The 24,501-nt window shown below is 36.4% G+C and overlaps 1 protein-coding gene across 1 annotated transcript in view; it reads right to left on the bottom strand.

The window, feature by feature from the left end:
- SLIT3 (slit homolog 3 (Drosophila)) overlaps positions 1–24,501 on the bottom strand; it is a 485,523-nt gene that overhangs the window by 428,346 nt on the left and 32,676 nt on the right. The window contains exon 4 of the mRNA XM_010001942.1: positions 9,893–9,964. Within this exon, the coding sequence (XP_010000244.1) occupies positions 9,893–9,964 (72 nt within the window). The remainder of the gene's footprint in view (positions 1–9,892; positions 9,965–24,501) is intronic.

The following is a 24,501-nucleotide window of genomic DNA, read 5'->3' as shown; positions in this document are numbered from 1 at the left end:
GAAAACACGTCTCCAGCTAGCTAGATGATGACTAACCCATAGAGTCCCAATGGAGTTTTCTCTGCCACAACTCACAGAAAGCAGAAAAATAGTCTGCGGAAGATCAGAACAGAATAATTGTGCTAAACATCTCCAGGATGTTTTCAAATATCCTGGTCATGGAGAAAAAAATTAATTCTGATGGGAATTAATATCTAACTTTGATCAAGTGACTACACTGAATGTAATCAATATTCTCTTTTTTATACTGAGAATAAGAAGAATTTTAAGAACTCTCAAACTTTTACAATAGTGCTTTAGATGTAAAGTCCTGGGCAGGACACTGTAAGCTTCCAAGGCTACTTTGATGTTAGTAAAATAAACTCCACATTTTCCAGTCAAGACAATGTTGAGCAGACAGTAACAGTATAACAATTTTTAATATGCTGTCTCCCAGACATTTGATTTTAGAGTATGTTTGAGATTGCTTGAAAAAACCCTACATTCAGGAAAACTGACACCCAGCAACATGGTTAAGGCTACCAAACAAATTATGGGCTAATTGATTTTTCAAATTGGGAGTCTCCCAATTTCTTTATCTGCACATGAATCAAAAGAGCATGTTGCCTTTCTAATAGCATGTGTGCTAATAGTGAACATGAAAGGCAACAGTTATCCTGCTAACAGTGTAACAGTTAATTTCCAAAACAGATATGCTTTATCTGCATGTATGGTACTTCTTCTGGAAATGTATAATCCTTTGCCACAAGCCACCTTAAATATTAGTAAGATGACCTGATCACAGAAGTTGGCAACAGTTGTTTTCTTGGAAGGTGCCACTAAAACCCAGATGTATTTTTCACAAACAGCACCTTTTCTTCTCCACTCATGCCTATTTCTCCCAAGATGGAAACAAAACATCTGCACAGTATAATTTGAAATAACCAATTTCACACGGGGAAAAGTAGCATTGATGAGGGAGCCTTTTGGCTTTTTGACATATTTTGTCTTTTACTCTTAAATAAAAAAATTACAATCAATCTTCTGCACTAATTTAGACAGGAAAAAGTCCTTTGACTCTCCATATGAAACCAGTGTCTTTGTATTAAAAAACAATTGCTATATATATTATTTACAACCAGAGCCAAAAAGACATAAAATTACTTCAGCTTGATAAATGGTGTATGTGTCATCCAGCTATCTGCAGCACAAGCCTCTGACCTAATGCACATCTTTCTCAAGCCAGAAGTGCACCCTAGGGACCAGCAAACACTTACTGTAATTATTTACTGTCTTCTAAAAGACCTGCTGTGATCTATACACAATAAAACGACAATTATTGGATGTGGATAAAACCACAAAAACACACAGTTACAGCCCATGCTATTTTGTCATGGCAACACCATAACTCAAACTCATATAACAATTGAATAGTCAGGATCCTGCTTTAATGTGAAATGATAATGGAGCTCTAAGTCAGTAATCTGTGAGATCTTTCTTTCTGGAAAAAGAACAAATGGGAAAATAAAGAGGACACTAAGAAAATTTATGAACTGGTTGCTGTTCCAAACACAGCTTCTGATGACATTCACTAGATAAAAGACTGAATTTGATCATGGGTCATGATTTGATACTTAGAGCCTTGCTAAAGATTAGGCTAGGAAGGAGGGTTTACAAGTGATAGTTCTAGTAAGACTTTCAGCAGCAAATTCTTGGCACATCTTACACACGCAAAACAACCTCCTAGCTACAATAAACAGTTATAAATGCACTCAAAGGGAAGGAGACATTGGTAAAATCTAATCCACACTACACTTGTCAAATTCAAACCAGGAGACACTGAAAACCCACGCCAACTTCTGACCGCAGGCAGAGTGTGCAACAGAGCAAGAGTCTCACACAGTGAATCCAGAAGTCAAGGACACCTTTCCATTTCTGTTTAACAAGGCCAGCTTCAGAAGTAAAGCAGTAAGTAAATAGTTCCAGCTGCTCTTACTAGGAACTATCTAATGAAACTACTTAGAGAAAATCAAATATAAACACTGAACAAACAGTGAAATAATACAGAAGCAGACAAATCTGGAAGAGAGACGGCAAATAGTGATGTGGAAAATAGAACTAATAGTCAATAAGATAAAAAATTAAACAGACAACATAGGGTTTAGAGTCTATTACTTTTGTCATTAAAATTGCTTTCAAGTATGGACATCCGTACATTAATATACATTTTGTATCAGTATCTTCAAAACATATGAAGGAAAAACTTACGTATAGGCAGTTTTAATGTGGTTTTTGCATCTTCCTTGAGGAGAAAAATTGAGCAATAAAGGTATTAAAGCCAGCAAAAATAAATTTGCCTGAAAATTATTCAGAAGCACTTGGTGCATTATGTGTGCAGACACTTTCTTGTTTCTAATCTACCTTTAAATAACTACTAACAACAAAAAAGGTCAAATACTTGGTTTTTACTAGTGCTCCTTCAAGTGCACTTATTCAATTGTTTTGCAGAACATGCACACTCTGTTAGCTATGCATGTCCCTTCATTGAATCCTGAACTAGAAAACTTACAGGATCTAATACAATACATAGCTATGGTTATAAAAAGCAAATGAAATTCATGTTCGTGCTTTAAATAAATTATTGACAAAATGGGAGGTACGTATTTTTCTTATTTCATAAAGAAAAAAACGTAAAGGTAAATTAAATATGATCAGATAAAACACACCATAAATTCCATAACTGGATAACACTGGATAAGTGCAAGTTAACAAAGTTCCACATATTAATCTCTTTCATGCTTTCAAAAGCAGTAGTTCTGTACAGAAACAGACACCAGATGACTCCTGACAGCCACTAACCTCACAGAACACCATGGAGCAGAGGGGTGAGCACAAGATTCCCTGTACCATTTAGCAGGCAGCTAAGTAGCCCCTCTGCCCTTTTTCTCTTCTTCCCTCTTTGAATTTGGAATTGATATGCTTTTTTCCAGTTTGCTTCAGGGAAGTATTGCCTAACTGGTGTTTGATTAGCACTTAAAAAGCAAAACATAATTACTGATGATCACTGATCCTGGAAAACATTCATTTACAATGAAAAAAATACATACATCAGTAAATAGCTATAAAACTTATTAAAACAATTCATGACTTAAGTTGCTTGACTGCCAGCTAGGAAATCAAGTAACAGCATTCAAGTTTTGCTTATAATCTGTTCACTGCAAAAATTTTTTGTCTGTCTTAAATCCAGTTTGCTTCACAAGTTATTTTGCATTACATTGTACATGAATGCAACAAAACAGTTTCCTGTTTCTGCCTGAACACAACACTATTTTACTGTGAGGGTGCCTGAGCACTGGTAAAGGTTGCCTACGGAGGCTGTTGAACCATTGTGGGAGAGATGTGCAAGTCATCAGGACATAAGCATCAGTCTGCTCTAGGTGACCCTGTTTGAGCAGGGGCTTGAGTTGGACAAGCCTTCCAGAGGTGCCAACTTCAACAGTTTTCTGATTGTTGGAACTGAGTATTGTCCCTTTCTATAGCTACTTACAGAATTTGTATTGTATAGTACAAGTACTTGCCTGCCATTTCCATCCATCAATGACCTCTCAAAATATTCCACTACACAATAAAGCAGTCTTGTTAATTCAGTTTTCATGTCAAACCTCACTGTGCTACAAAGAGTTACACCACATTAACAACAACCCACATGATATACAATGGCTCTACTCTTGATCTTAACAGGCTGTCCCATTTTATTAAAACAAGTAATTTTGTACAATATATTTTTTTCATCATGCTGCTTTATTTAGTCTCCTTTAGAAATATATAGAAATTAATACTATAAAACAGTGGGACACTCATAACTACAAACTTTAGATACCTTGAGATGTTAAAGGTTTAATGCATGCACAGCCTTGAACAGGTTTTGTCCCTAAGTTCAGGATTCCCAGGGCTCTGCTTTCACACTACAGTGTTCAGGTTTAGTCCAATTTCTAGATTCTGATACTACTCTAAAATGTAAATTACTTAAAATCTAATGGATACTTCCACTAATCTGATAGTTTTGGTATCAGATTTCAGTATCTTGAAGTTTCCAGAGCCTGGTTTGTTTTGTCAAGTGACAACTAAGTCCATCCATTAAAAGCAGATAGACCCAACAAATGTTCCATGACTGTAAATTGGGTGGAAGCATTAATTCTTACTGCAAACCCTGAGGTCAGAGCACTTTTAAGAGTTGTTGTGGTTTTGTTTTGTTGTTTTTTGGGTTTTTTTAATATGGACAGCAAAACTACCTTGACTACTTAGCAGCTGACATTTGGGTTTGGAAGTTTCGAAAACAAACAAATATATTCTCACATATTGGGGTGTTTGGGGAAGGTTGCTGGTTCATTTTTTAAGGGTATTTAAGTATTTCAAGGACCACTGGCATACTTGGTTTTCAGCGAAAAACAGATAAACTACAAGAATTTGATACACCAGCTGAGCACAGAAAACAAACTCCTGACTCCAGCATGCACTAAGCTGTGTTTACGAACTTTGCAAATAAATTTCACACATTGTTTTGGATATTATAAAATTATTGTCTTGGGGTCAAAACCTGCCTTTATAGCTGTCATGTTACATTTTAAGTTACTATGCTGTCTCTGTACACTTAAACACTGGTATTAAGAATAATATTACCTTTGTCTTTTTGGCTATGTATTAGTAAATAATACCTGAAATTATAAAATACCCCTTTAGTTTCCATATCTTGATTTAATAATAGTATTTTACCTTGATTCAGTTTTCTCATTGAAAGTGTCTGAAATTTGAATTATTATTTATCCCAGATAAAATATTTAAAAAGTTTTTAAACCCAGGAAATCAAAGCAACAGAGCAATAGCAAACATTTCCAGTAGAGAATCTAATCAAGGGTTCATTCACCATCCAACTTAAACCTCTTACCTAAACTAAAGCAAATAAAAATCCACGAGTCTCAAATCAACTCTTTCCAGAAGAAAAGGCTCAAAACACTATGAGAAACTCATTTGGTGGGACGTTTCACATTCCATCTAACATTTATTCCCTTATATATATATACCTGCTTCTAATATCAACCAGATGTGACAACAAAGTTTAAACAGCACTGTAAAAGATGCAAGGATATCCTGTAGTTCAACATTTCAGGAAAGAATTGAAAAAAAAAAAAAAAAAAAAAAAAGGCAAAGGTACCTGGGACTAAGTGGTTGATTGAGGAAATTGTTCCAATCTGAGAAGCATTCTAAATTAAATTTTATTCATTTATAGAGAGACTGCATTTCAGTGAAAATGCACAAGGAAACCATCTCTAGCTTTTCAAGCAGATTATTGACAGGAAAACTTCATGTTCTACATTTACATTTCCAGCAGCCAGACCGAAGAAGCTCAGCTGATACTAAGAAGTTTGTCCCTCTAGCAAACTCCAGGCAGATTTCAACCCAGCTGACAGAACACTGGGAAAATTCTTACCATCTGTTTTGCAAACTTTAACTATTCCTGAACCATTAACAGGTCTTCCCTGAAACCCTCCAGCACATAAAATTCCTTTACGTTGAAGCAGCTCAGTCACTGCATCTCAACCAAATTCTTGTAATGTTAATAAATAAGCTCAACTTCCGCACTATTATCCAGTTATCAAACTTAATATGTCATATTTATGGTTTCTATTTTTTAAATCCTGTGTTTGGACCTTCTTTAACAAAGTTGTATACTGTTGTGGTTCACTGCATGCCTGCCAAACAGAGCAGCTGTAAGAATCACTGCAAACAAAACTATTAACTGTTTTCAACAAATAAAATCACATTTTACATTTTGGGCATGCTGCATGGCAATATTTAATTCTTAAAATTTTACATCGTCGGAGCTGTAGCCAGCTAAATAATTCTAATACTCAATATTGGACCTGCTAGTTCATCCATATTATAACTAGTCAGAAAGAGTAAAATAATTAACTGACAGCTTCGTAGTTCAGAGTCAAGAGTGAAAATATAGCAGCAGAAATAATGTGACTATACTGTGGAAAATTAAGATCATCACTAACTACACTTTATATTCATTTTAATCTGCTCTTCAAAAATACCACAGAGCCTATATCACCCATTTATCACTCTCTCTCATCAATTTCTTCTTCACTTCCTTTACTCTCTTTCACCCTGTCTCAGCTCAGCTGTCTTCTGGAAAAACTTGGTGAGAGCAGCTGCAGGAGGGGAGTGCAGCATCACACCTCTGCAGGGAAGGGTTTTCTGCCTGGAAAGCCAGGCAAGAGCAAAGGGCTGGCACTGCTGGATTGCAGACAAGCCCTAACAGCAGTGCGAAAAACAGCTCTGAAAGCTACTGGCAGCAGGAACAAGGCAGTAACAAAAAAAAAAAATATATATATACATGTGTTTTTTCATATTCTAGTAGGTAGTAAATGTCTTGTTCTTATCCCATCACTGAAAGAACATACAAACTGCATTTGGAACTACAACAGTTCACTCAGCTAAGATTTGTTTACTAAAATACACACCGTATTAATATAAAATATAAAGCTTCCAAAGAAAAATTAAGTTTAAACTGAGAGAAAGTTACTTAGGTAATGTATCTCAAGCACTATTAAGCAAGCAAGACTTGGGATAAATGTCCATGAAGAAAGGCAAATATTTTGCCAGCATGCACGGGGAGGCATTACAGAACACAGCACTGATATTGATCATTCTATTTTATGGAATTTTATTACAATCTTTATATTCTAAAATTTAAACTAATACCCATGGTGTTAAGGACTATTACATGTTGTGATTACATCATCTACTGAAAGAGACACTCTGGTATTGAAAAGCCTCAATAATTTTCACTTGGTGTCTGTGCAAGGTTCCCTAAGGCAGGTGCACACAAGTTACCAACACACACAACTTTCCCTCAAAGCCACCAATTACCAGAAGTTCTTCTCAGCCCGAGAGCCATGAGCAGTGCTACCACTAACACATTCAGCCTTTTCCTGTGAAACTGCAGTTTGTATTCATAGATAGATGCAAACTCCATATTTATTTCTTTTAACTATTTATATAACTTTCTTTTCTTTCTTTCTTTCTTTTCTTTTCTTTTAACTATTATAACTATTTCCCTTAGACAACCAACCTACATGAAGCAACACCTCTATGAAATAAATACAACTGGCAGCTTCTAGAGAACAGATAATGGTTATCAACAAGTATGAGTTCACATTTTATACTCAAAAGGAGTCTCAAACTACAAAATTTCAAGAACATGCAAGGAACATGAAAATATAAATCCATATCACACAGTTCTAGTAAATTAATTGAGCAAATATTTTCTACTCCATTCAAAAGCTGCAACAATGCTTGCAAAAACATCTAACAGATTTTTTAAGCAGATCTTTCAGGTTGACAAGACAGCTATAGTTTGTAATTATTTATTTTATATTTATTTCTGGAACAATGTCATCAATTTACTTGTACAGTTTTTCATGAGCAAGTTCAAAAAGCAGCAAAGCTCAATTATAGAAACTTTCCCAGACTGTATCAGCATCACTCACCACACAATACTGTTCAATTTGTCTGCTTTTAAAAAAACAAAGAGCCTATCTTCTTAAAAATCACTTTACAATGATCCTGTAACTAACCTCAAAATTTCACTAGCCAAATCATCCATCTTCCCAACTAGTCTTCCATATATAAAATCCAGCATAAAATCCCCAGCTTTATCATTATAGCATATATTTCAGAAAGACAGACTGAATAAGGCACTTAACTTTGGCAGGTTTTAAGAGCAATTTAAAACAATTTCTGACTACTCCTTTAAAAAGATAACTTTCCTTGATAGTAACTGTACAGGCACCTGTTCATCTATTTCATATCTATTTGCTATTAAAAAAAAAAAAAAAAAGAAAGAAAAAATCATCCAGTCATTGTTTAAAGATCGCTCTCTCTCCACACATCAAAACAAAAGGCCATGCTCATTTTAGTCTTGTCTTGCTGTCCAAATTGGTCTTAATGTCACGTAAACATTTTTAAACAGTTTTTTATATTTTAAGGAGATGAAAATAATTTCTCTCTCCATATTTTCCCACCTTCCTGACAGACAAGGCAGCTGCCATAACTTTGCTGGTCTCTCTGGCAATACCTTGATTTAGATAATTTTTACAACTAAAAAAGCTGCAAACAATCTGTATTCTGTCAACCTACTGATTTTTAAATAAGACTATGAAACCTCTCTTTGTGGACATCTAGACTATTAACTACAGGTCTCTAGAAATCTACACAGAGTTGAAAATAATTCACCTTGAATTAATCATGGTGAATAGATTAGGAAAAAAAAGGTTTCTCTTCCTACTGATATTTATGCTCTACTAAATTATGACATCCCTCACACCAACAAATCATCATCTTAAGAATCCTAATTATCTAGCAGGTGTAATATCACAAAAATCAAACCTCTCACCAAAGTTAACACACAAACATGCAAACTGGAAAAACAAGAAACATAAAATAGAAAAAATCAGGTTGTACTTACAATCTAGTCAACTTCTGTGTGTTCTGAAAAAGCAGCTCTGGAAGAACTTGCAATTTATTCTTGAGTTCACATTTTATACTCAAAAGGAGTCTCAAACTACAAAATTTCAAGAACATGCAAGGAACATGAAAATATAAATCCATATCACACAGTTCTAGTAAATTAATTGAGCAAATATTTTCTACTCCATTCAAAAGCTGCAACAATGCTTGCAAAAACATCTAACAGATTTTTTAAGCAGATCTTTCAGGTTGACAAGACAGCTATAGTTTGTAATTATTTATTTTATATTTATTTCTGGAACAATGTCATCAATTTACTTGTACAGTTTTTCATGAGCAAGTTCAAAAAGCAGCAAAGCTCAATTATAGAAACTTTCCCAGACTGTATCAGCATCACTCACCACACAATACTGTTCAATTTGTCTGCTTTTAAAAAAACAAAGAGCCTATCTTCTTAAAAATCACTTTACAATGATCCTGTAACTAACCTCAAAATTTCACTAGCCAAATCATCCATCTTCCCAACTAGTCTTCCATATATAAAATCCAGCATAAAATCCCCAGCTTTATCATTATAGCATATATTTCAGAAAGACAGACTGAATAAGGCACTTAACTTTGGCAGGTTTTAAGAGCAATTTAAAACAATTTCTGACTACTCCTTTAAAAAGATAACTTTCCTTGATAGTAACTGTACAGGCACCTGTTCATCTATTTCATATCTATTTGCTATTAAAAAAAAAAAAAAAAAGAAAGAAAAAATCATCCAGTCATTGTTTAAAGATCGCTCTCTCTCCACACATCAAAACAAAAGGCCATGCTCATTTTAGTCTTGTCTTGCTGTCCAAATTGGTCTTAATGTCACGTAAACATTTTTAAACAGTTTTTTATATTTTAAGGAGATGAAAATAATTTCTCTCTCCATATTTTCCCACCTTCCTGACAGACAAGGCAGCTGCCATAACTTTGCTGGTCTCTCTGGCAATACCTTGATTTAGATAATTTTTACAACTAAAAAAGCTGCAAACAATCTGTATTCTGTCAACCTACTGATTTTTAAATAAGACTATGAAACCTCTCTTTGTGGACATCTAGACTATTAACTACAGGTCTCTAGAAATCTACACAGAGTTGAAAATAATTCACCTTGAATTAATCATGGTGAATAGATTAGGAAAAAAAAGGTTTCTCTTCCTACTGATATTTATGCTCTACTAAATTATGACATCCCTCACACCAACAAATCATCATCTTAAGAATCCTAATTATCTAGCAGGTGTAATATCACAAAAATCAAACCTCTCACCAAAGTTAACACACAAACATGCAAACTGGAAAAACAAGAAACATAAAATAGAAAAAATCAGGTTGTACTTACAATCTAGTCAACTTCTGTGTGTTCTGAAAAAGCAGCTCTGGAAGAACTTGCAATTTATTCTTGTTCAGACGTCTAAAGAGTTAGAATAAAAAAAAAATAAATATATATATATATATATTTTCCAGTTTAATAAACTTATTCTATTTTGTATAAACACATGAAGCTCACACTGTATTAAACCTCATGCTATGAACCCAGCACAGAATGCAATGTGCATGTTAAACAAGCCAAGCAAATCAAGCCATCTGTAGACCACCTGCATACATTCCTAAGGTACAGAGTCAAGTGACAGTCAGCAGAAAGTCTAAACGTTTAAATATGGATGAGCACACAAATAGATACTTTTCATTTCCTCTGGATGCTTCCTAAGAGTAAATCACATGACCCCATGGTCAGCTTTCACTGTTGTAATAAATAAATAAATAAATAAATTGTATTTTCAAGGTTGGAAAGTTTGTGACCTGAGAGGTCAAATATTATAAATTTGCAGTGGCACAAACAACAACTTAGAGTAAAAACAAGGTAACATCAACAAATCTTCTCTTACTTATTAACAAATTAAATCAGAAGATCAAATGTGTTACATTATTTCCTATTATTTTATGGGCCAACACTGCCCTACCTGTGATGAATATAGGACCAAGTCCTCAGTTGCCCTTTGGAATTGTCCTAAGCATTTTAAGATTTCAACCAGGCATTACCTTAGCATTGATTTTCTTTCAGTCATCATATAAAGTCCACACCAGAATGCTTTTGAAAAGCTAACATTGTGACCTAGCACTAAACATCTCATACTTGCCTAAAGTGATTTAATATTTTTAATGTTATGTTGTTATAAATGAAGAGTCAGTCTTTTTATACCACAGCAGTAAGCTGGCCAAATCCATCTATCAAGAGCAATAACTCAATGACTTTCTTCCTTTGTCTTAACTCCTGTAAGCTTGATTTTCACAATAACCCATTAACAAAGGTAAGGGCTCCTGCCCTGACAGGATTCTGGCCTCAAAATACTGTAATGGCACAGTACTTCTGTCACAAGCAGAACTTGCAGCTGGTAAGGCAATGGCACATGAGTAACTGGTAACTAAGCACATCTGAGCTAACAACAAACATTTGAAGAGTATAAAGAAACTAAAGTCTTGGTCCAAGTATGGGATGCTCCAAACATAATCTCTCCCTTCTTAAAATTTACTTCTAGTTGGAATTTCTGCCAAAAGTAACTTTATTTGTAATTTGATTCTCAGAGAAACTGAAGAAATTAATAGGGTTTGCTTCTCTTGAACTTCATCCACCGCACTTCAGTAACTCTACTACCATCCTCGCTTAAGTGTAAGACTAGATCACCTCATATAAAAGTAGACATACTTGATGCAAGATACATTCAACAAGCTTATGTTTATGATATGCCAGAAAACCACCAACAGCCTAGGAAAAATTCCAATTATGCTTATTTCTTTTCCTGAGTTTAAAAGAAAGGTCTATAATCACAGTATCACAGAATTTTAGGGGTTGGAAGAGACCTCTAGACATCATCTAGTCCAAACCCCCTGCCAGAGCAGGATCACCCAGAGCATCACACAGGAACATGTCCAGGTGGGTTTTGAATGTTTCCAGTGAAGGAGAGACTCCACAACCTCTCTGGGCAGCCTGTTCCAGTGCTCTGTCACTCTCACAGGAAAGAAGTTTTTTCTGATGTTTACTTTAATAAAATTTTCAATACACAAGTATCAATGTACAAGCCCTTTTGGCTCTAAGTGCTATAAGAGAAATAAGTGTTTTTAAATTACTTAAAAGAACAAATATTCTGAATAGTCATTTAAACACACTGTTTCCTCCACTCTGACAGCAAAGTGCCAAACACATGAAATGTAGTGGAATAGTTCCTAACACACCATTTGACAAGAACTTGACTTTATCCTCATCTATAAGCTCTCAGACCAATAAGGAAACTTCAAGTGCAAAATGAAGCAAGCACTAGGGATGCCAGCCCAGGGCAGGCCAAGCTCTGATGCAGCTACGCCTAAGTAAAACTTCAAAGTGCCAGCTGAGCCCAGTTTAAGGAATTAATTAGGCAGCAGCCCCTTCACACGCAAAAAAGATGCAGAGTGATATAGAAATTCCCCATACTTACATAAGCCTGTTGCTTATCTCTCACCATCATATTATTGGCTAAATTATAATCATATCAGGTGTTTTATTCTACTTGCAGCAGCACTTCTGATTGTATAAGAAATACCTTGGAAAAAGGAGACTGTATATTATTACAATAAAAAAAGTGGTCTGTGGAGAGTTAATAAGTAAAATGAGCCAAGCTTCTCAATTTATTTTGTAGACGTTATTCCTGTGACTGCAGTATCTTAACAAATATAAATGTTCCTGATTTAAAATCACCAACTAATTACATTATGAAGGAATGGTGTCAGTTTTGGGTACCTGAATATTAGACTGGAATTAAAGAAAATCTCCCTTACATTTTCTCTTGAGCAACACCAGTCAAATTTTGATTGTCACACCAAATAATCCTTTACATTGTTCAAACAGTAACTGGGTCTCACAGAAGCCAACAAAAATCTTCGATCTGCCCTCTCCTCCCACATCAGAAATACATCCACCTTGTAACCAACACACATGCACACACAGCACCAGCCACTGCCAACCCAATATTGAGGTACACCCTGAGGAATCTGGGGCCCAGAGCCAGCCCAGATCAAGCCCAGGTTATTTGACCTGGGACTGCTAAATGAGAATGCAGCTGTTCAGTCTCTGAAGTATTTTGTGCTGGATGTTTTACAGCTAATAAGACCAGCAAAGTATTCCGGGAATTCAGAGCACTGGGCAGAAAGATCCGTAATCATCTAATGCCACAGAACAGATTAGTGCCAGCATTGGATCAGAAGCAACTCTGGATCTGCACAGCATGGAATACAGACTAATAAAACTTCCTGGACACTGAAGAACTGTGCAAAGAAACTCTCCAGAAGTCATATCAATCTGGCAATACCTGCATTGAGTCAAAATTATTAAATCTGATTAGACACATGCTGACTGTACAGTCAACAATCTCCATACACTGGAACTCTCTTCATCTTCCAGATGACCTTAACCTCTGCTATGCATGGAAAATAGAAATTCACACAATCCATTTCGTTAGTTTGCTCCTCAGGTCCCCGTAAGAAACCTTGCTGAGCAACCACCAACCATGCACAATAGTTCTCATCATGTAAGGAATGGGCTTCACCTCCAAGGCACCCATGTAGACCCCCACATGTCCTCTCACTAGGCTCAAATGTATATTCACCTGTTTCTTTTGGGAGACATGTACAGAACTGTAAATGGCAAGGCTAAAACCTGCATGCTGAAATTCACCACAGAAGTGAATGACTGTTTCTTCCAAGATTATTACAAATCAATGGCACACTTTTAGTAACAAAGATTGCTTAGTAAAATGAAAACCTCAGTCTAGGGTATAAGCTTAGAGTTTAATTATGTTTGGATACAATATGATTTCAAGTCCCTCGTATAAAACCAGGCATATAAGTGGTTCAACTCTTCTAATCATCTTACACAGGAACACAATTAAACTTCAGTTTATGCACTACTGGAGTATTGCAAGAGCACCTCCATAAAATGTTCAACATTAAATATAATAATGTTCATAACATGACATATGCATAATATCTCTGCCCACAAAAAGGTCATGAATGAGAGCTTTGGGTAATGAAACTTCCTATTTACTAGATGTGCCCATGAGTTCTTAATCAAAAAGAGTACCCCCTTCCTTCAGTGCTGCAGACAGCAAGGCACCTATCTATGTTTAGCCTGTACCTGGGGCTAAACTCTAACCTGGTGACCTCTCCCCAGCTGGGAAAGAGAATCAGGAAGAGAAGCCACACAGGTTGAGATATAAACAGACTTAATAAAATAACAGATCTAACACAAAAGTCAACATGAAGTACAGAAGTTCATACTCAGCCTAGTGGTGGGGAGTAGCAGGGAGAGCAGCAGGCCAAGAGGGAGGAGCCACAAGGACTTCCCCCTCAGCACAGCTCCCCTTCCTCCTGAGCCTGAGGTGAGGGGTGGGACAGCCCTGGGGGGCAGCCGGGGCAGCTGCCCTGCCTGCAGCTCCCGCCTGGCTGCGGCTGCCAAGGGCCTGCCCTGCTGGCCCGGGACACCAGGACACCATGTCAGAGTTACTTCCTAAGATACATACCTCAGGTTCCATGTTGACTGTTATTCTGGATATTAAACGAAATTATTTTCAAGGCACAAAAAAATACACAATGCTAGGTTACCTTCAAGAAGATCAATAAACAGACCTTTCACAGTCACTGGTGAGCTGTGCATTGAGACAAAGACTCACCTGCTGTTGATGGTCTGTCTAAAAGGGTTACTTTCAACAGTACTATTTAAAAATAGACAGGAAAATAAAGAGAGGTAGGACAAACAGAAAAGCTGCAAAAAAAAAAAAAAAAAAAAACACAAATAAGAAAATAAAGCCTTTTTTAAAAAAAATTAAACCAAGAGACTTGCTTGTTCTTCCCCAAATGCAGCTGAAGTATTCTACAGCATTGTCAGGGACTATATGTTGCCGCTGAAGCCACTCAAGATTTTCACAGGTGTTAGGCTGCAAGGTGGACTCAGGCACATATAGTCAACTGTTTTTAACTCTTTCTCCAGTTTCTAACCTCTTAATTCTACACCACCAGAGAGATCAGAATTTGTTACTCAGATATTACTTAGACTGTATTACAAGTATCAAGAGCAGTTGGAACCAGGAAGAGGGAGATGGTCATGTTGTCAGAGGCAAAGAGACTTATCTGAGGGCCCAAACTTCAGCATACCCATAAGTGACCTAAAAAAAGGTGAAGGTGTAGGGGACGATGCAACTTTCTGATGATATGAAGGCTGATTACAACCTTCAGAAAGAGCTAAGAGCATTTAGTGCCTAAAAGGCAAAATAACATACATCATTCCTTGCAGATGAAATTAACAGATATGCAATGCAACAGATGTTCAAGTCCATACACACAACAGCAGTCTTCAACCTGAAAATTGCTTCTTCGGAAGCAGACCCAGGAAAACATCAACTCACTGCTCTGTATCAATTGACAAGGCAAGTGTTGCAAATATTACAAGAGTAAAGAATAACACGGTTTTTCTTTGTGTAAATCCACATGTTGAAGCCTGAAAAGTTTTGGAATTTCCACCTCAAAAAGAATCCCATAAGGTTTGAAAAAGGATGGCAAGAATTATTAGAGTTACAGAGCAGCTTACATATCGGAACAACTTAGTAGACAGAGACTCCTTACAAGGAGAAGAGCCGAGGGAAAATGTGCTAAAGGTTTGTGCAATTATGAAGCAAGAGAAGGTTATAAGAAACAGTTGTTCTAATCTTTTGTAATGCAAGAAAAATCTTGGAAGTATCAAATGTCGTTGTTGGTAGCTTCAAAAAACAAATGGAGTTAATTGTCCCACACAACATGCAGTTAAATTGTGTAACAACTGATTGTATATCATTAGTTGCTAGTTTGTGGGCTTAGAAGACAAACAATTAAGAAAACATGAAATAATATTACAAATATCCATTTAATTATTCAAGTGACGCCTGCCACAATATAATGTAAATATTTGCTTTTTCTTCACTTGCTCATTTTCTTGGAGAGCTTCAACTGGGGACATGATACTGGCTTACTCATATTTTGGGTCTGAGTTACTACGGCCATTAACTTCTGGCTTTTGGTACTTTTTTTTTCAGTTCAGCTTGACAGGAAAAAAATTAAACCAAATACCAGAAGTTTCATAGAAACAATACAAATGGAGATTCTAAGCCTCCATTTAAAGCACTTCTGCAAAACCTCTTCAGGTTGTCAAGTTGGCCCGCTGCACAAACTCAGTCTGTTTTCAATGTAAGGCTTAAAAAGGCTCTTTGAACACCAGGAAGCAAAGTATAAGTTTCATAACTGAAGTTCCAATCAAGAAACAGGTTTATGTGTACATATCTAAAGATCTATGAAGATTACTTCCTTCTCATTTTATTTCAGCCAAAGCCCAACTCTCTATCATATCATAGGATATCAGGTTGGAAGGGAGTCTCAGGGATCTGGTCCAACTTTTACAGATACAAGTTAGTTCTGGGGTAATTCTGATTCAACACCAGAGAAAAATCACTGTGAGACCAACCAACCATGGGAATTACCTCCCCAGGGAAGTGGTGGGTTCCCCAACACTTTTAAGATTCAACTGGATTGAGTGCTGGGTCATCTTTTCTAGACTGTGTTTTTGCCAACTCTGATACCCTCACTGCCTCCAAGCAAGCTCTTTTTCTCCTCCCAGTTACATTGGATGCTGACCCTCTGTTCTCACCAAATATAAACACAAGTGTCTATGTTTCACAACTTCATTGTGCTACAAGCTGCATTTGCTTGCTTTATGTTTCAGGTGGCCTAAAATGCATATTTACAGAACCTGTGACATTTACAAGTTACAAGTTACAAGAAGTATATGTAAAACTTAGTTCTCCAGTTTGTTATTGTTTTCTTTAGAACAGCCACATATACCATCAAGCACAGTGTTTCAACAGAGGACAAACACTCCCTCTCACCTCCCCAAAATATTTTGCTCATATATAATAAGTGCCATTTTTTCCCTTCCTCCCTCAGCCTACTGCCCTTTTGGGGGTTCCTGTGTCCTGAAGGCAAAAGGATAGAGGGAAACAACCTCAGTGTCAATCATGGAATATCAAGAGCCCTTAAAAAAACAATGGAGAAGTTATTAACTGTGAAATTCCTACTTTCCTGGCTCCAACCAGGCTAATAATATTTCTTCCCCTGTCTGAAGCTTGGATAGGACAGAAACTTAACTATTAAAATTCCATTGAGTATTAAAAAAATCAGAGTAAGAACCAACCCATTGAGCTTAGAAAAAGACAATGCTACCAGCCTAGAGGAAGATGACATTTATCAGGCCCATTCTATGAAATAAATTCAGGAAAAACCTATGCATTGAGGTTTGTTTGTTTGTTTTTTATTTTGTTTTCTTGACTTCTGGATAATTTTGGGATGAATCAAGAACACCAAGTTTGAAATTTTTCAAGTTATTGTCAATCCAGAGGTCATGTTTTTGAGCAAGTAAAGTCTCTTTGGGGTACTAACTTCAGCTAGATCCCTCTCATTTACACAACTAGAAGGGTCACATCTACTTTGGTTACTGTTGTCTCATGGACTACCGCTCAGAAAAGCAAACAGGAGGTAAATCTAATTTATATAACAGGTATGATAAATACAGATGGAAAAAGATGTATGTGGAAGCATAACTATAACACAGCAAAAACTCAGCCAGTGACTTCCCAGGTCTTTGCACCCATCCCACCACAGCAGACAATTTGCATTACAGTAAAATTACTATTTTTTTATCTGCCACGTCAGCCACATGTATTAAAGTCTTGCACTTGCTCAGCTTGCAACCATTTAAATATTTTCTGAAGAAGAAGCAAAACCACAATATTTCCTACTGCAAATTATGAAGGAGAATGCGATTTCAATAGTCATGCCCCATTGTTCTTCTCGTTTGCAGAATATCCCTTCCTTCTCAAGTCCTGTATCACCAGAGGAGGTCTTCACAAAGTTGAGATTTTCAGGGTTCAGAAGTTAAGTAAAAGGGTAAAAAGAGACTTGACATTTCAGAGACCTCTGCATTACTTACACAACTAGTTTGGAAAAGGTTTAATGCAATCATAATCCTCCTCAGTTTTCTCAGCTCATGAATCACTATTTCTCTGTGAGTGAATATAATTTTATAACCTGCAACGCACAACAGCTAGATTTAAGCAATTATTTTTATAGTGACTTCTCTCAGTGACACACAGGGTGTACAAATACATCCTTAGAGTCTGAAAAAGTAGCAACATTAACAGATCCCAAAGACAACTGTATCCATTATTTTGAGAAGCAGCATTTTCAGCTTCGCGCTTCGTTCTCAGAGCTGCAAAATATTTTTGCGTTAAAAAAGAAACAAACCAAGGAAACCCCAAGCCCCCTTTCCTGCAAAGTTAGAGTGGGCAGATTCTTGCTACCTTCATGAGAAATTTCCATCATGCTTTCTTCAAAGTACCCAAGAGGCACTTGCCTCCTTTCCATGCAGTATGTAACCAATATAAAAGCCCAAGGTAAAAGCAATACAAGTGTTAGTTATTCAAGCTAGACAACATGTGCAGTTTTCCAAGGCAATTTAATTTCTTGTTATGCTACTGACTTGGTTTGAAAATTTTTAATACTATAACATCAGTAAAACACACTTCATCGAAATTGTAAATGTTCAAGGCATGAGTAAAATGACCAAATTTATATGGCTTTGGAGGAAAAAAGAAAGGACCTGGCTTCTACTAGATTTCATAACACAACTCTTATCCACATTTCACCTTCCATTTAAAATGTCTTGCAGTGTTATATCTACTATTTTTGTGCATTACTGAACACACTCCACCCAGAAATTTAATTCTACACACAGGCCAAAGTATAAACCAGCAGTTTTGTTATTGTCTCTTTGAATATAACAGTTATCTACCTTTAACCCCATGAATCTGTGTGACAGCAAGTGGCCTCTGAGGTCAGTATCTGCTTTTTAAATATCCATTGACAGCTTCACTACCAAATCCAAATGCTGCATCTGTCATGAAAGAAGTAACATTCTCTTCCTTTCCACACAAATTCAACAACTTTCAAGTTTAGCATTCATAATCACATTGCTACCTATTACACATTTTATCCTCCAACAGAAAAGTAAAATTAATGTGTCTTTCCTTTTTTTTTTTTTTTAAACAGGTAGCTTTAAGAGTGCAGACCTAATACTCCAGCCTTTAACATTCAGAAATCACCCAAGTAACTTAGGGTTCACTCCTCAATTTGGTAATTTATTTTATTTCACACTCAAAACATCTGGGTCTCATTTTCAGCAATAAACAAGCTAGCTTTTTCTCCTTTGTTAGTAAGAGCTCTATGGAATTGTCCTTGGAGAGCAGCCTGAAGGAACATGAAGCTGAAGCGGCTTCTAAGAGTTACTTTAAGGGAGAAGGGGTTGCATCACAAGCTTGGGCGTAACCAAGAAGCAATAAAACTGAATTAATGCATAACAGGAGACTCAGATAGAAAGACAGAAATTATTGAACTCTAAGGAGTTACTAAGATTTCTCTTTTAAGCAGCATTGACTTGGAAAGCAGTAAAGCAGGAGCACAGACAATTTCATTCAATGGTTTCCCCAGAAAATCCTATTAGCATCAAGAAATATGTAACAGTCATTAATGTTACTTATTCCTTTGCTTCTTTTTATTACTTCACTTCCTTTTTTAAAAGGAAACCAGTCAAGATACAGCACACATTAAAAAAGTCAACCTTGTCCATTACTTGGTCAGCACTTCTCCGTATCACTACAGTAGGAAATAAAGCCAAACGATGTATAATGGAATTTCAATAAGCTTGCTAAGAGAAAGCCCAGTACAACTATTTTACAGGATTATCCTGTGGAATAAATGAACTTCTTATTCACATGACATGTTAGTACAGAAGCTTTTCTAAAAACTGCGAGAGATTCAACATTAATTCCCTAAGGGACTGTTTTTAAAAGGAAAACTGTTTACAATAGTTACAGCATTGAAAAGCCTTATTACAAGTGAAGCAGACTGGGTGGTCCCGCTTCACATTTCAAAGCTGTCAGAAGTAATAACATTTATTCATAACTTTCCATAAAACCAAAAATTACTATCTACCCTCTATCAGAAGCAGACTACATATCTTTGTACAAACCAGCAGCTTATCAACTGATAGCTCTATAATACTTTTTATTGTTATTTTAAGAATCCCTGTTTCAGTTGTTGTTTTTTTAGGATCTCTTAATATGAAAATATCTTACATTAAGACAGAGGATAGTATGTAAATGTTATACGCAGACATCCTCTGGCTAGGAACAAACAGGTAACACAAGCAAAAAACTTTAAGGAACAGGTTTAAATTCAACATTTTCCAAAAGCCAACATGAAGGAAAAATAAAGGTTCAACAGCATTCATGGATGCATTCACAACATGCTTACAAAAGAAATGCCCCACATCATACAAAAGTAGACAGAAATGTTAGTACCAACTTAACTTAAGTAGGAATTAGAAAATCCTAAGAACCAGACAGCAATTATTAATGACAAAGTCAAGAGTAAGAAATTTCTGTAAATGCAGAAGTAGCAAACAAAAACACATGGACCATCTCTTAACTAAATAGCATATTTATAAAACCAGTTACATTAATGGAGGATGGTAGTTTATACTTGCTTTTATAAGCCTTTAATGTACAATAAGTTACCTTTTTATTATAACTCATCCAAATAAAAAAAAAAAAAAAACTTGATAAAGAAACCCTCAAAGACTTTCCACACAGATGCTTTATTTTTCTCAGTTTCTGCAATGCTTTTATTGAGTCTTCTTTTCAAATCTAAAACCCAGTTAGGAATTCACAAAAAACCCACATTTTTTTAAAACTTTAAAACCCTAATATAGAATAAAAAAAAAATGCAGTTACTTTCTCTTTAGGCCTCCACAGACTACTTGATAATAAGACTTTGTCCACAGAACATAAACAATCTACTGCAGTATCCCTAGATATCCACTATTCTTAATATTTAATCAGTTTTTGTAAAGACAGTACAAGTAAAATAGACATGGGAAAACTATTTTCTTACATCAGAAATTAACCTCCCCAGATCAGGACTGAAATCCCATGAAAAAACCAAAAAAACAAATTTCAGTGTGCACATCTCTGAGCCACGTTGCTCCTGCTGACAAGTCCTAAAAGTTTATATTAATCAAACTAACCAATTCCAGAAGTCAGAAATAGCTGTGAACAATTAGCAAGAAAACTTGCAAGTAGGACTATTACTACAATTTTTACCAGAAGCAATACTACACTGTTCCTATTTGATCTGGGTTAATAACTCGATACCAGCCCAGCTAACCACGCCTCTCCATATATAGTAAAGAATGCTTCTGTGGCACTGTTACTGCTTCCTCCTGGGGCTACATGCCAAGCAGAACTATTAAGAAGAAAGACTAGCAGAATCATCTCCTGCCTGAAATCAAACTGGGTGCTGATCAAGGATGTATCCTCCAAAGTCAACAGGATGTATATAAAGAAATTATTAAGCAGAACGAAGAGCACACTGTACTCTTCAAATGGAGAATGAAAAAGGAGCTCTTGTCACTGATGTATCCCAACCCTGTGGGAATTTCCTATCACAGCGCATTGAAAAGAATACCTTCTCACTAGGAAGCCAGAAGTTGTAACCAGATATGAAAATCTGTTATTCTGTACTTCAGAATTGAATGCACACAATCTCATAAAATCATGGAAGGGACCTTAAAGACCATCTGGTTCCAACCCCTGCCCCTGCATGGGCAGGGACACCTCCCACCAGATCAGGTTGCTCCAAGCCCCATCCAACCTGCCTGTAAACACTCCCAGGGATGGGGCAGCCACAGCTTCTCTGGGCAACCTGTTCCAGTGTCTCACCAATCTCTCAAGAATTTCCTCCCTAGGTTTAACCTGAACCTCCCTTCTTTCAGTTTTAATCCATTACTCACTACAAGTTCTTGTGAAAAGTCCCTCCTCAGCTTTCCTGTAGCCCCTTCAGGTGCTGGAAGGTGCTCTAAGGTCTCCCCAGAGCCTTCGGTTCTCCAGGCTGAACAGCTCTAAATCTCTCAGTCTGTCCTTGTAGGAGAGGTGCTCAAACCCTCAGATTATCTTTGTGGCTCTCCTCTAGACTTCCTCCAGTTTCCTGCTTGAAGCAGGCCCATTTTCCCTCATCTTCCTCTTACTGCTAACATACCATCATAATTACCTCTGATCCACTACCACTTTCCCAGTTCTTTACCAAAAGCAAGGGGGCAGTTTTTCAGACATGCTTCAGTACCTGACAGTTCCTTTTTACATCTTGTATTCTTAATATACTGCATCACACCTACCCCAAAGACAAAACCTAAAATGTTCACATAATATCCATAACATCTGCATGAACCCTAGAACCCTCTCTTCCTCTTGTGATCCATAACACCTTAAGACAAAGGGAAATATCTGGAAAACAGATCTCCAAGCAACTGAAAACATAATACTAAGAAAGTTAACTATAAGCTGACAGGAATTAGTTTACTCTGATCTCTGTGAAAGGCTGCAGCTTCAGGTGAGCTCCAGTTCAATGAAACTGAATTGTGCTAGCTGAAAAGCAAGACTATATTGGTCAGATCAATGACAGAAGGACTTAAAGATCTACAAATTCACATACTCTCCAAGAGAACTAAAAGATGTTAAGTATTTTGAATTAATCAATGTTTTCCTAAAGAACAGAATTAATTAAGGGTTGCTGGGCTTGACAGCATGAAATTCAGCCAATAACACTTATGGTATTTGTAAGATGGCAAGCAGTATAAACCTCCTAATATAAGGAAGCTCAAAAAAAGAAAACCCTTTTGATAAAATTATTTAAGCTAAAACAAAGTTCACACAAATTATTCCAGACCAGTGATGCAGCAATTCTTACCCAACAGTAACACAGACTTTTAAGTATTTCCTGCAGATCCTGAAGAAATGACTGCTAAATCCCTAAGTGTTTTGCTTAAGTAAATACTCCCCATAAATCTTCATCAAGTATAAAAAAAACTGCTAAAATCAAACAAACAAGCCACAGAAAAGAATAATGTTTAAAACTTCTGCTGATCAGCTATTCCAAGTGAATTATGGTTACATTGTAGCACAAGTGGTCTTAGTCCAGTTACTTTGTAACCATTGCTTTCACAAGCTTAAGAATCCTGTGGTTACAGAACCTCTTGTCTACTTAAATGAGACCCAAATTTGTTTTTCCAGGAGTTCTTATGGGTCAGTGACCTACTACGAAAATGATTTTGATGAAACCAGGCTCGTTTATTATCTTATTGTTAAAATAAACCTCTTTGTTTTGTAGCCCTGGTCAGATGTACTAATGCAAACCAAAACCAATTCAGTGAAGCATGCATCCTGCTTGCTTGCTAGCTGCCCTTTGCCTCTCTGCCACTTTTCCTGTGTTTGGATTCCTCCTGTGCAGACCTATTGACAGAGCTGCTAATGGCTTCCTTCAGAAAAGAAGTGCCATATTTCTTTTTTTTTAATATTTACAGAAGGAAAAATAAAAAAGGTTCACTCTAACAAAAAAAAAAAAAATTTGGCTGTCCAGGAAGGGCTGAATTAATATGTAATTATATCACTATGTGCTGCAGACATAGTAAACTATGAAATCTGAGGATATTAGTACCCTTCAGGAATGTAATGTACAGCAACACAGTTATCAGGAACTATCCTTTTCCCAAGTGTGCATACCCAATTAGAAGACACAACCACTACACATCTACAAATCTTAACCTCTTCAAAGAAGTACTCAAGTTTTTTCTCACACCTACCTTATTCACTGAGGAGCCCCCAAAAGGTAAGAAAGTAACAACTACTGTATAATTTAAAAATTTATTCCAACAACAGCCCTATAAAAGTGAACTCCAAAAATATAGCTTGCATTTGATTGCTTTGTGCTGTGGGAAATATTTGTCTTTTATCTAGTTTATCACTATTACAGGCTTAAGAAAGTTGCTGCTAAATAAAGGTGGCCCAGTATAAACACATTTTTCAGGCTAGGTGTACACCTGTGTTAAACATCAAGTAGTGCAGGGCACCCTCAAACCATGAGCTGCTGAAGGCACACTTATCCCTTTTCCCTTGTTCTTTCCCTTTTATCTCCAGATTGTTTGCACAAGGTCTGGGTCATGCAAGGTATTTAAAAATCATAGAAGGCAAAGCATAAAATTTCTGCCATGTATGTATCTTTGTGTGACTTAAACTAATTTAAAAAAACCTACATTTCTGGTGTGCATTGACATACACATGATGAAACCTACTGTTAATATATATGGAACAAGTCTTACCCAGATAATCATGGACTTGTTTCCTGAATTGATCTGCAACTACTTTTTCAGTCCTGAAACTTCAAGTGCAGTAATCACAGAATAACAGAGTAATAGAAAAGGACAACACATTTTTTACCCTTTTCTCAAATGACCATAAGAAAAAAACTATTCCCAAGCATACAACTTCTATGAGCAAACACAGCTCATCTGTGTACAAAGACAATTAGACCTTTCATTTCTTGAAATACTTGACTCATTTCAACAACACAGTTATATGTTTTAAGATAATGAAAAAACTCAACATCAAGATCCAAATTGCAGATGCCTCCCACTGGAGATAGTATCATGATGAGAATACATTATATGGCTAAGTGCTTCTGGCTTTCAAGCATGCAGTGCCCACAGAACAACAAAATATGTCACCAAAAAAGCCTCAATTACTTTTTTTTCCAAACATGCAGTATCCTGTTTTATACTTGGGAGTATCAAGCTTTTCAGAGCTGCAAGATGTTGCACTGGCATCTAAAATGGCCAACTAGTCCTTGTTAGAAAGCTTTAATGGGCCAGAAGCACAGCAACCAACACACCACAGCCAGACTGTGCTGTAACAGTCAACAGCAAGAGATTCTGGAGCAAAGACTAAAACT

The sequence above is a fragment of the Chaetura pelagica genome, unplaced genomic scaffold, assembly GCF_000747805.2.
Source record: "Chaetura pelagica isolate M959 unplaced genomic scaffold, ChaPel_1.0 scaffold356, whole genome shotgun sequence".
Taxonomy (NCBI): domain Eukaryota; kingdom Metazoa; phylum Chordata; class Aves; order Apodiformes; family Apodidae; genus Chaetura; species Chaetura pelagica.
The sequence above is the reverse complement of the archived record's forward strand: the minus strand, read 5'-3'. Positions and strand labels throughout refer to the sequence as shown.